The sequence below is a fragment of the Dermochelys coriacea genome, chromosome 13, assembly GCF_009764565.3.
Source record: "Dermochelys coriacea isolate rDerCor1 chromosome 13, rDerCor1.pri.v4, whole genome shotgun sequence".
Classification (NCBI taxonomy): Eukaryota; Metazoa; Chordata; order Testudines; family Dermochelyidae; genus Dermochelys; species Dermochelys coriacea.
In genome coordinates this window covers 33213134-33226671 of record NC_050080.1, presented here as the reverse complement: position 1 = coordinate 33226671, position 13538 = coordinate 33213134, and the positions used below count along the sequence as shown (strand labels likewise).

At 49.9% G+C, this 13538-nt stretch overlaps 1 protein-coding gene and 1 non-coding gene across 2 annotated transcripts; one reads left to right on the top strand and one right to left on the bottom strand.

Annotated features, from left to right (window-relative positions):
* The first annotated feature begins 10350 nt into the window (after positions 1 to 10350).
* LOC119842170 (olfactory receptor 11A1-like) lies at positions 10351 to 11319 on the top strand. Its single transcript, XM_038370082.2, has one exon. The coding sequence runs from the start codon at positions 10351 to 10353 to the stop codon at positions 11317 to 11319; it is 969 nt and encodes a 322-aa protein (XP_038226010.1).
* Positions 11320 to 11772: 453 nt separating this feature from the next.
* On the bottom strand, positions 11773 to 11845 carry TRNAK-CUU. The gene has a single exon. It is a non-coding gene; the product is annotated as a tRNA-Lys (tRNA).
* Between the last annotated feature and the right edge of the window lie 1693 nt (positions 11846 to 13538).

The window sequence follows — 13538 nt, the reverse complement described above, 5'->3', positions numbered from 1 at the left end:
TTTGCAGTCTATGATGATTATCCCATCCCCATGCTGTTGGGGGAAGACTTGGCCAATCATGTGAAGCTAGCCAAGAGGGTGAGAATGGTCACCCAGAGCCAGGCTAAGCAAGCTGTCACACCTAGCTGTGTTCCGGAGACTTCTACCAGGATCCGGTCAGAGATGATGGAATCGGACCCCATGCCAACGTCTGCAACAGCAGTAGTGGATCCAGTCACAGAGACCCAGACAGAGCCAGTCTCAGAACTGGAACTGGAGGAACAACCAGCACCAAAACCATTGCCAGCACTGAATCCAGTACTTGGAACCCCAACACCAGAAGGCCCCAGCGAACCTGCACTGGCAGCAGCAGATAACCCTACACAAGAGGCTCAGTCGGAGCCTGAACCCCAACATAGTGCACCAACGGAGAGCGGTTCACAGTCAGTGGAAACAGCCCCATCACCTGCATCGCTTCCAGAGCGACCAAGCCCAAGTACACAATCCAATGAGGAACTGATGCCTCCAGCATCAAGGGAACAGTTCCAGACCAAACAGGAAGCAGATGAAAGCCTCCAGAGAGCTTGGACGGCAGCACAGAGCAACCCACGCCTCTCAGCTCTTCTAACCGATCCAGGTTTGTTGCAGAAAGAGGACTTTTATACAAGGAAACTCTTTCTGGTGGACACCAGGAAGACTGGCATCCTCAGAGACAGTTGGTAGTTCCAACTAAGTACCAGGTAAAGCTCTTAAGCTTAGCCCACGATCATCCTACTGGCCATGCTGGGGTGAACAGGACCAAAGACCGGTTGGGGAGGTCATTCCAATGGGAGGGAATGGGCAAGGATGTTTCTACCTATGTCCGGTCTTGTGAGGTATGCCAAAGAGTGGGGAAAACCCCAAGACCAGGTCAAAGCCCCTCTCCAGTCACTCCCCATCACTGAGGTTCCATTTCAGCGAGTAGCTGTAGATATTCTGGGTCCTTTTCTGAAAAAGACACCCAGAGCAAAGCAGTACATACTGACTTTCATGGATTTTGCCACCCGATGGCCTGAAGCAGTAGCTCTAAGCAACACTAGGGCTAAAAGTGTGTGCCAGGCACTATCAGACATTTCTGCCAGGGTAGGTTGGCCCTCTGACATCCTTACAGATGCAGGAACTAATTTTCTGGCAGGAACTATGGAAAGCCTTTGGGAAGCTCATGGGGTGAATCACTTGGTTGCCACCCCTTACCAGCATCAAACAAATGGCCTGGTGGAGATGTTTAATGGAACTTTGCGGGCCATGATACATAAATTCATAAATGAGCACTTCAATGATTGGGACCTAGTGTTGCAGCAGTTACTCTTTGCCTACAGACCTGTACCTCATCCCAGTTTAGGGTTTTCACCATTTGAACTTGTATATGGCCGCAAGGTTAAGGGGCCATTACAGTTGGTGAAGCAGCAAGGGGAGGGGTTCTCCAGGAACTAACATTCTGGACTTTGTAACCAACCTACAAAACACCCTCCGAACCTCTATAGCCCTTGCTAAAGAAAACCTACAGGATGCTCAAAAAGAGCAAAAAGCCTGGTATGTTAAACATGCCAGAGAGTGTTCCTTCAAAGTAGGGGACCAGGTCATGGTCTTAAAGGCACTCCAAACCCATAAAATGGAAGTGTCATGGGAAGGGCCATTCATGGTCCAAGAGCACCTGGGAGCTGTTAATTATCTCATAGTGTTCCCCACCTCAAACCGAAAGCCTAAGGTATACCATATTAATTCTCTAAAGCCCTTTTATTCCAGAGAATTAAAGGTTTGTCAGTTTACAGCCCAGGGAGGAGATGACTCTGAGTGGCCTGAAGGTGTCTACTACAAAGGGGAAAGTTATGGTGGCGTGGAAGAGGTGAACCTCTCCATGACCCTTGGGCATATGCAGCAACAGCAGATCAAGCAGCTATCCACTATCTATGTGCTGACGTTCCCAGCCACCCCATGACTGACTGAACGGGTAATGCTCACCCAATTAGAGCCCAACCTTACCGTGTGTCTCCTCAAGCTAAAACTGCTGTAGAATGGGAGATCCAGGATATGCTACAGATGGGTGTAATCCGCCCCTCTGGCAGTGCCTGGGCATCTCCAGTGGTTCTAGTTCCCAAACCAGATGGGGAGATAAGTTTTGGGGTGGACTACTAAAAGCTAAATGCTGTAACTCGCCCAGACAACTATCCAATGCCAAGCACAGATGAACTATTGGATAAACTGGGACGGGCCCAGTTCATCTCTACCTTGGACTTAACCAAGGGGTACTGGCAGGTACTGCTAGATGAATCCGCCAAGGAAAGGTCAGCCTTCATCACACGTCGGGCTGTGTGAATTTAATGTGCTCCCTTTCGGGCTGCGGAAGTCACCCACCACCTTCCAAAAACTTGTAGATGTACTCCTAGCGGGATTGGGAGAATATGCAGTCACATACCTTGATGATATGGCCATATTTTTGGATTCCTGGGCAGAACACCTGGAACATCTACAAAAAGTCTTTGAGCACATAAGGGAGGCAGGACTGACTGTTAAGACTAAGAAGCGTCAAATAGGCCTAAACAGAGTGACTTACCTTGGACACCTGGTTAGTCAAGGAACTATCAGGCCAAAGTGGATGCTATCCAAAAGTGGCCTGTCCCAAAGTCAAAGAAACAGGTCCAATCCTTCTTAGGCTTGACCAGATATTACAGGCGATTTGTACCACAATACAGCCAAATCGCCACCCCAATGATAGACCTAACCAAAAAATAAACAGGCAAATGTAGTTTAGTGGACTGAAGCATGTCAGAAGGCCTTTAACCAGCTTAAAGCAACACACGTGTCTGACCCTGTGCTAAGGGCCCCAGACTTTGACAAACCATTCCTAGTAATCACAGATGCGTCCGAGCGTGAGAGCAGTCTTAATGCAGGAAGGACCAAATCAAGAGTTCCATCCTGTCGTGTTTCTCAGCAAGAACCTGTCTGAGAGGGAAAGCAACTGGTCAATCAGTGAAAAGGAATTTACGCCATTGTCTACGCTCTGGAAAAGCTATGCCCATACGTTTGGGGACGGCATTTCCCCCTGCAAACCGACCATGCTGCACTACAGTAGCTTCATACCACCAAGGGAAATAACAAAAAACTTATTGGGTGGACTTTAGCTCTCCAAGATTTTGATTTCGATATCCAACACATCTCAGGAGCTTCTAACAAAGTGGCTGATGCACTCTCCCATGAAAGTTTCCCAGAATCAACTGGTTAAAATCATCCTTGAGATGTGGAAAATATTGTTAGTCTTTATACACTTGGTAGTATATTTAGAGATGCATGTGTCTTATTAACTCTGTTTTCTCCTAGAGCTCCAGGAAAAAAATCACAGCCAGTGTTTCACCCTATCTGTGATTTCGGGGGCGTGACATAAATATAAAGGGAAGGGTAACCACCTTTCTGTATACAGAACTATAAAATCCCTCCTGGCCAGAAGCAAAAGCCTTTCACCTGTAAAGGGTTAAGAAGCTACGGTAACCTCACTGGCACCTGACCCAAAATGACCAATGTGGGGACAAGATACCTTCAAATCTGGAGGGGGGGTGGGGAACAAAGGGTTCTGTCTGTCTGTGTGATTCTTTTGCCGGGAACAGATCAGAAATGCAAGCCTTCCAATTCCTGTTAAGTTAGTAAGTAATGTAGCTAGAAAATGCATTTGATTTTCTTTTGTTTAATGGCTGGTAAAATAAGCTGTGCTGGAGGGAATGTATGTTCCTGTTTTTGTGTCTTTTTGTAACTTAAGGTTTTGCCTAGAGGGATTCTCTATGTTTTGAATCTGATTACCCTGTAAGGTATTTACCATCCTGATTTTACAGAGGGGATTCTTTTACATTTTCTTTAATTAAAATTCTTCCTTTAAGAACATGATTGATTTTTCACTGTTCTTAAGATCCAAGGATTTCGGTCTGTGTTCACCTGTACCAACTGGTGAGGATTCTTATCAAGCCTTCCCCAGGAAAGGGGATGTAGGGCTTGGGGGGATATTTGGGGAGAAGACGTCTCCAAGTGGGCTCTTTCCCTGTTCTTTGTTTAAAACGGTTAGTGGTGACAGCATACTGTTCCAGGACAAGGCAAAGTTTGTACCTTGGGGAAGTTTTTAACCTAAGCTGGTAAGAATAAGCTTAGGGGATCTTTCATGCAGGTCCCCACATCTGTACCTAGAGTTCAGAATCGGGAAGGAACCTTGACATGTGTCAACAAATATGTGTTCCCAAAAATGAGAGTGCATTTGCAGTGGTTTATATTTGTGTCTGTCTGTGATTGTGTTACATCGTCTGTAACTGTGCGTTTGCATCTGTGTCTGTGTCTGTTCGTTAGGGATTTTTTAGGGAGTCCTGTATATATGTTTTGCTGGTGTGTGGGTGGCAGGGGGCCGGGGTGACACCTCTGACCCTTTGTACATGCATGTTTTAATGCTCATAATTAGCAGGTTTGCTTTGTTTCTGTGTGAACAAGAAAACATTTGTGTTTATATCATTATGTCTGACAGTGTGCCACTAAGTCTTCCTATTGTGTATTTCTGTCCAGATGTGTATTTCTGCACTTGTGTCTGAGCTTTTGAAAAGATCATCCAACCTGCTCAGTAGCCCCATTTTAGAGACGGCGAAACAAGAAAACCAGGAACAGGACGTGTGTGAGCAGGGTCTGAATTCGATGCACTAGCCATTGGGTAGCCTCATTTTCCGTGAAACTAGTTCCCCATTAAGTTTCAATAGATTGTATTTTGCCTTATGCTCATAAAACAACAAAAACCCCATGGTTATTGATACTTCAGGAGTCAGTCAGATTACACTGGTGAATAGCATTAGTCACTTCTGTTAGTAATGGCAGGATTCAAAAGTGGGATAAGAGAAACAAAATATTCATTTTCCCAGACCTGTATTCAATTTAAAAACAAAAACCTGGAATTGGTGAAAAATGCAAACATTTCTCTGGATTTATATTTTAATTTTTTTCTTGGTCAAAATTTCACACTTTTGAAAAATACCAACCCTTCTATGAACCAAGCAAAACATTTTCACAAAATGTTTGATAAAAATGTATATTTTATTTAAAACTTCCACTTTTTTGTAGCTCTAATGTTTTCTTCCATTGATTTTTCCCTTCCGAATTTTGCCCCATTGTTTGGATTTGCCTTCAGTGCTTTATCTCCCATCCCTTTGCTTTCGGAGTCCCAGCTTCTCTGTAGCTTCTTAAATAACATTTACATTTGAAACCTCTCTAATGTTCAGCTTCAGTTAATTAATTCGTATAAGACGGTTCTACTTTAAATTCATCAAGGGCCAGAATGTGCCGTTCTCCCTCTCATGGTATAGTACTTTAATCTCCGTTCTGTGGAACTATTCCTGGAGTTAGGTGCTACTTGCTAGAGGGGTGAGTGGCAGATGTCTGGGTTGGGATTTTTAAAGGATTCTATGTGGGTTGAGCATCCAAATCTAGTTGAATTTCACTAGATGCTGCTACCTGTCCCCTTTAGGCCTCTTTGAATGGACGTGGTCATGGTAATAAGCACTATACCCTGGTGATAAGTGTCTGTGGAATTCGGCCTGAACACCAGCTAGAGATGTATCCTGGTGGCCAGAGCATGTCGGGGTTGAGCTAGGGATGGATCCGGGCGGCCAGAGCACGTAAGGGCCTAGCTAGGTATGGATCCAGGTGGCCAGAGTACATCAAGACCTAGCTAGGGATGGATCCAGGCGACCAGAGGACATCAGGGCCTAGCTAGGGATGTATCCGGTCGGCCAGAGCACGTTGGGGCCTACCTAGGGATGGATCCGGGCAGTCAGAGCGCATCAGGGCCTAGCTAGAGATGGATCCAGGTGGCCAGAGAATGTCAGTGCCTAGCTAGGAATGGAGCCCGGTAGCATTCAATGTGCAAGGAATCTACATCCACTCTATGGTACTGTTGCCCTGATGCTAAAGTTGGTGGCTGGGTGAAAGTATTCCTAGCTACGCCAAGGCTGGGTTACCTTTGGGAATTGCCTCCATTCTCGGTGCCTCAGTTGTCTCGCCTGTGAAATGCGGATGGGGGCACTTGCCACCCTTTGCGACATACGTTGAGACTCATGTCTGGAAAGTGGTATGTAGGAGTTCAATCTGATCATTAAAGGGATTGAAGCCACTGTTGGATGACAGGACACTGAGCTAGATGGACCTTTGATCTGACCCCATATGGCCATTCTAATGATGTTACGCCATTGAAACATGTAACAAAGCATCAATTCCCCTCTGCAGGGAACCCAGAGCACCTCCAGCAGCAGTCCCAAGGGAAATCCCAACAGAAGTGGCAAGGCCCAGGGGGCAGCTGCTTTCACTGATAAACCCGGCAAGAACCCAGAGCAGGAGGCACTAATGGTCTCTGTGATGCCAGCAATCACCCTGGGAAGTGAGAGGTGCCTGTCTGAGTAGCCACAGGCAGGGGTCTGCCCAGGAACTGAGATATGAAGGCTGACTGACACCAGCCCCAGTCCCTGGCCATGGAGAGCATGCTGCTGCATGCTGAGGATTGAAGGTGAGTGTCACTAGCCTCGGGGCAGATCTTCGGGTCCTCACACCTACACAGCTCTTGGTCTGAGACACCCTTTTGGGCAGTGTCCTCACACGCTGGAAGCTCTGCCAGAGGAAGAGTCAGTTGCTTTGTGGTTTGGTGCTAGAGACAGGGATGGATCAGAAAGGAGACCCAGCTCTCATCTCTGCCCTTACATATCCCTCTGGCTGGCTGTCCCCCTCTGTCTCCCCAAGGGCTGGTTGTTTGCTCAGGGACCCTGCCCCTCAGGTTCTCAGCTGCCTCTCCAGCCTTTCCTGATGGGGGGGGGGGGGCAGATTCCGATGCACCTTCCTGGCCCCGTGCTGAGATGCTTCGTGAGCGTCTCCTCCGTGGCTTTCCGTGGGAGCAGAGAGGGTAGCAGCATTTAGTGGGTGGTGCTGAGCTCCCCCAGGAAAGGGGTGAAGGTTAGAAATGCAGGGAATGGAGACTGGAATCCTCCAGTCTCCAGCGCTCCCTGTGTCTAAGTCGCAGCCTTTGCCCGAGCGTGGCCTCCTCTACCTTCATTTCCTGCCGAGTGTGGGGCCCGCAGCAGTTAGGGCCCCAGCCTGTGACAGGAGACCCGGGGTCTCGTCTCTGCTCAGCCGCAGCCATGCTGGGCCACCTTGGGGGGAAAAATGTGGCTCGTACCCTGAAAGGTATTTAGGCACCGAGTGGGATTTTCAGAAGCACCCAAGCTCCCAATGGGGAGTCACAAGAGTGGTGGGAAGATCAAGACGTTACGGATTGCGAGGCGCTCGGACGCGGCAGTAGCGGGGGCGGGTGGCTAGCGGGCACAGGCAGACTTTCCATTCGCCCCCCCCGATCTCCCACCCCCGGCCCCGGCAGCGCTGCAGTGAGAGAGGGGCTGGCAGGGCTGAGTGAGGGGGTCCCTGGGGCAGCGAGTTATATCTCCACGTGGTGCCTGGGCACCAGCAGTATTCAGAGCCCAGGGGCCCAGCTCCACCTGCCGCTCCCCCGAGGGCCCCCCCGGCCCCCGCTTGCTGCACCCGGCCCCCCGCGCGCCTCCCCGGGCCCCGGGGCAGAGCGTTGGGGGCGGCTCCATGCTGCCTCCCTGCCCCAACTGCTGCCGCGGGGTCCTAGTGCCCCCCCCGACTCCACTGACAGGGCAGACTGACTCCGAGCCTGCCCTCCCCTCAGACCCTTCCCTTCTCCGGCGGGACCCTCCACCAGCCCAGGGGGCTCCCCCGCCCGCAGTCACCGCTCCTGCCCCATGCTGGGCAAGGGGCAGCCCCATCCCTCGCCCCCAGTGAGGCTACAGTCAGGGGCAACAGCAGGGGAGGAGGCGCACGGAGCACCCCCAGCACCCAGCAGCCAGCAGCCAGCACGGGGGAGGCGAGGGAGATTCCTGGATCTGAGAGGGGCCCTAGGAGCACATGCAGTGACAGTGGTGGGGGTGAGGGTGCTGCTGGGGGGGGAAAGGGGGGGCTCCTCCTCCAGAGCTCACTGCTGCTGGTGGGGAAAGGGCTTGGGGGAGTCCTCTCTGGCCCCGTCCCAGAGCAGCCTGCCTGCACCCCAAACTCATCCCCAGCCCTGCCCCACCCCAGAGCCCACTCCACCCCCAGCCAGAGCTTTCCCCCCATCGCACCCTCAACCCTCTACCCTAGCCCTGAGCCCCTCCAACACCACAAAACCCTCATCCCCAGTCCCAGCCAGAGCCCTCATCCCTCCTCACCTGACCCTCTGCCCTAGCCCTGAGCCCCTCCAACACCTCAACACCTTATCCCCAGTCCCAGCCAGAGCCCTCATCCTCCTGCACCCTAATCCTCTGCCTGAGCTCTAAGCCCCCCCAACACCACAAACCCCTCATCTCCAGCCCAGCCAGAGCTCTCACCCCCCCCGCACCCTAACCCTCTGCCCCAGCCCTGAGCCCCTCCAACACCTCAACACCTTATCCCCAATCCCAGCCAGAGCCCTCATCCCCCTGCACTCCAACCCTCTGCTCTAGCCCTGAGCGTCTCTAACACCTCAACCCCCCAGCCCCAGACAGAGCCCTCACCCCCTACAACCCTACTCTCACCCTGAGCCCCTCCCACACCCCAAACCCCTCATCTGCAGCCTCACCCCACACCCCTCACCCCTGCACCCCACCCTCCACACCCCCTCCCATCCCCAAACTCCCTCCCAGAACCTGCACTCCCTTCCTCTGCACCCTCTCCCATCCCCAACCTCCCGCCCAGAACCTGCACCCTACACCCCAATCCCCCACCCCAGCCTACGGCCTGCACCCCAGACCTCCTCCCCCACCCAAACTCCCTCCCAGAGCCTTGGGCATGTGGGGGGAGGAGTTTGGGCAGAGGCGGGTTCTGGGCACTACCAAAAATTATACAAACCTGCCACCCGTGCCTGCAGTTCCACCCAGCACCCTCCGAGCTGTCTAGCAACTGGGAATTGTTACTAATTGTTGAGTGTTTACACAGTACCCAGCGCAGTAAGGACTGATCCCCTGGCATTGCCACAACACAATCAGTGATTGACAGCCAGTAATTAATAGTTAACAGTAATAGCTGGTAATTCATGATGAGCAGTGTCAGTGTCTCTGGACCAGTCACTACTGTGCTATGAATGAGAGGAGTCTGTGTGTGTGTCTGCCCCATGGGTGGTTTGATTTGTGCCCTGGTCACAGCCGGGGGCAGAATCACTTTCCCGTCTGTGCTGTGGGTCAACGTCACTCCCTCTTTGCAGGCATGGCCATGGCGCCACCTCCCTCCTGCCCTTCCCCGGGGCAGCTTGTGGGTGTGACCATGGCCCCCATCACAGCATGGGTAGGGGCTACAGAGGGCGAGAAACCCAATATCAGCTCCCAGTACAGTGGGGTGGGCCATGGGCTGACGCTGTCCTTGGCAGTATAAACAGGGGAGCAGAGAACAGGAGCAGGGAGGGGGTTTCACCTCTGCAGAGAGCCTAGTGACACGGATGCTGGAATACCGTGTGCAGGACTGGGGCCACGGTGTAAAACAGACGTGGAGAGATTGGGGAGGGTTCAGAAAAAAGCCACGCAAATGATGTGCGGGCTGGAGGAAATACCTTCCAGTGAGAGACTTAAAGAGCTGGGTCTGTTCGGTGTATGAAGGAGAAGTGACTTGATTACAGCATCTCAGCACCTTCATGGGAGAAAACCCTGGTTACCAAAGAGTTCTTTCATTGCCCAGGGACAGGCATAGCCAGAGCCAAGGGCTGGAAGCTAAAGCCATGCACATTTTAATGGGAAATAAGGTGCACATTTTGTTTATTTTTCCCAGTGAAGGTGATTATCCATTGGAAAAAACTGGCAAGGGAAGAGGTGGATTTTCAACTCCTCACATCTCCAGATCAAGACTGGCTGCCTTTCTGGAAGGTCTGTCTCAGCCAAAAACAAGTTATTGAGATCAGTGCAGAGTAAGTGGGGAAATTCTCAAAAAGAAAAGGAGTACTTGTGGCACCTTAGAGACTAACAAATTTATTAGAGCATAAGCTTTCGTGAGCTACAGCTCACTTCGCGGGAAATTCTGTGGCTTTTGTTACATAGGGGCTCAGCCTGGATGATCCAATGGTCCCTTTTGGTCTTAAATCTAAGAATCTGTGAATGAAAAATGTTGGGGTGTGGGACAGAAGAGTGGCAAATTAACTGGGTGGCAGTGCCCTGAGGTGGAAGTAAAGCAGTTTCTCTAGTGTGAGAGAATATAAACCAAGCTCTCCGTTTGCAGTGGGAACTCTTAGGGGATCAAATGATGGAAATCAATGCAATGTCATGGTACAGTCAAATCTTTCGATGCTCATTACACTTTCACTACCACAGGATGCAGCTCATGGAGAAAGGAGAAGGGAAAAATCAAACAGCCATGAAGGAATTCATCCTCCTGGGGTTCGGAGATCTCCCTGAACTGCAGACCCTTCTATTCCTCATTTTCCTGGTGATCTACATTGCGACCATGGCTGGGAACATCCTCATTGTTGCGCTAGTTGTGGCTGATCAGAACCTTCACACGCCCATGTTCTTCTTTCTGGGGAACTTGTCCTGCTTGGAGATCTGCTACACCTCCACCATCCTGCCCAGGCTGCTGGCCAGTCTCTTGATTGGGAACAGAACTATTTCTGTTCCCGGATGCATCGCGCAGTTTTATTTCTTTGGTTCTCTAGTAACTACAGAGTGTTATCTCCTGACAGTGATGTCTTATGATAGGTATTTAGCCATATGCAAACCGCTGTACTATGGAACCCTTATGAATGGCCGGCTGTGCCTCCAGCTAGCAGCTGGGTCTTGGATTAGTGGATTTCTAATTTGTACAATAGTCACATGTGTTATGTCACAGCTAATTTTCTGCAGCCGCAATGAAATTGACCATTTCTTTTGCGATTTCACTTCACTGATTCAACTCTCCTGCAGCGACACCAGCCAGATCACACCACTTATTTATATATTTTCCTTCCTAGATGCAGTTTCCCCTTTTCTATTAACCCTGGCTTCCTATATTTGTATCATTGCGACCATCCTGGGAATCCCATCCACCACCGGGAGGCAAAAGACCTTTTCCACCTGCTCCTCTCACCTCATTGTGGTGGCACTTTTCTATGGGACCATAATGATTGTCTACATGCTACCGAAATCTGGCACCCTGAGAGCCCTGAACAAAGTGTTCTCCGTCTGCTACACAGTCCTGACACCTCTGGCCAATCTGCTCATCTACAGCCTGAGAAACAGAGAGGTCAACGAGGCCCTGAGAAATGCTGTCAGGAGGGCTGTGACCCTTACAAAGAATCCAGACTAGTTGAATGAAATGAAGATCAGTCAGTCTGGGTCTTATTGTGAAAGAAGGAGGGTCTAAGTGAGCCCGGATACAGAAATGCAGTATACAAGAGATGTTTGTGCGCGTGCGCACACACACACACACACACACACACACAAAATAAGAGGGAGACAGATAGTTGGAATTTTGCAGATGAAAAGTGGGGGAGAAGATTTTGACTTTTCATCAAAACAACTGAAACCTGGAAAATTTTGCTTTTTGGCAATTGATATCTGAAAACCTTCATAGAATATCAGGGTTAGAAGGGACCTCAGGAGGTCATCTAGTCCAACCCCCTGCTCAAAGCAGGGCCAATCCCCAATTTTTGGCACAGAACCCTAAATGGCCCCCTCAAGCATTGAACTCCTAACCCTGGGTTTAGCAGGCCAATGCTCAAACCACTGAGCTATCCCTCCCCCACAAAGTTACTTGCTTTACCCAATGTGGGGCTTGAACCCACGACCCTGAGATTAAGAGCCTCATGCTCTACCAACTAAGCTAGCTGGGCTGCTTATAATGGACTGCTCAGATGGAAACTGTCAAAAAAAATGCCATGCACTGTTGTGATTGTGTTTAACCCCAGATGTTACAGAGACAAGACGGGTAAGTTAATATCTTTTAATGGACCATCTTCTACTGATGAAAGACACAAGCTTTCAAGCTTATACAGAAGAGCTCTTCTTCAGGTCTGGGGAACATACTCAGAGTGTCACAGGTGGAACAGGTTTCAGAGTAGCAGCCGTGTTAGTCTGTATTTGCAAAAAGAAAAGGAGTACCTGTGGCACCTTAGAGACTAACAAATTTATTAGAGCATAAGCTTTCGTGAGCTACTGCTCACTTCATCGGATGCATTTCAGGTGGAACAGATTGTTTAGCATAAGTAGTTAGAACATATTGAAAAGGACTGATATCAAGTGATCACTTTATGAAAAAAGTGTTCACATCAGGTGATGGGGTGTTTTTGTCTTTTATCATTTTTCAGTGTGTTCATTTGAGAGCGCAGTGATTGTCTGGTTTCATCCACATAATTGTTATTGGGACATTTAGTGCATGGGATGAAGAACACCACATGTTGTGATAGGCTTGTGTAGGATCCATAGATCTTGACAGGTATCTTGTGGTTGGTGTTGATCATTGTAGCAGTGGAGATATGGCTGCTGCTGTTGTTCTGGCCGCATCTGGCGTCTCTTTGAGTTGGTCTGGCCAGGTCTGGTGGTCACTTTGAGTCTGTAGGGAGCTGGCTCTGCTGATGAGGTTGGAGAAGTGAGGGGGTTGTTTGAAAGCCAGACATGCGGATTCAGGAAAGATTTCTTTCAGGTTGTGATCCCCATTGAGTGTGGATTGCAATTTTTTAAATGGCACTTGTCACAAAGCGATCACTCTACATTGGACCTCTCAGTCCTCAGCCTCAAAGGAAACCTTCACAACCCCATCCAAAGATGAGCCTGGGACCATAAATTCATAATTCTGCTAGACACTAAAAGGCATGGACTGAACAGAGACACTAGCTTTGTGGCTTATTACCACAAACTATAGCCAACGAACAACCCCAAAAACCTCAATCTAAGCTTAATATACTAAATAGATTGGATATGAACAGCAGATTCTCACACTTAGGCCTTGTCTACACTGGAAAGTTTCTGCCCAGTAAAGCAGCTTTCTGCTCTGCCAAGCCACTTAGTGCGCAGAAACTGCACAGTTGTAGCATTTTAAAAAAACCACCCCAACGAGAGGCATACAGCTTTCAACACCAGGGCTATAGCGCTGCAGTGCCAGTGTAGACACCCTGGTCGATTACAGCGCTGTGACTGGCCTCTGGGCAGTGTCCCACAACGCCTGTTCTCACCTCTCTGGTCATCGGTTTGAACTCTACTGCCCTGCCCTCAGGTGACCAACCGTCATCCCCACCCCATAAATTCCTTTGGAAATTTGAAAGTCCCTTTCCTGTTTGCTCGGTGACGCATGCAGTGGTCTCCATGCATCTTTCCAGGTGGCCATGAGTGCTCCATGGACCAGGCGATCCCCCACTTAGAGTAATGCCGAGCTGGTGGACCTCATCAGCATTTGGGGAGAGGAGGTTGTGCAGTCCCAGCTGTGCTCCAGCCGTAGGAATTATGATACCTTCGGACAGATTTCACGATGCATGACAGAATGTGTCCCGGTCATGGCCCCTCTGCAGTGCAGGTTCAAAGTGAAGGAGC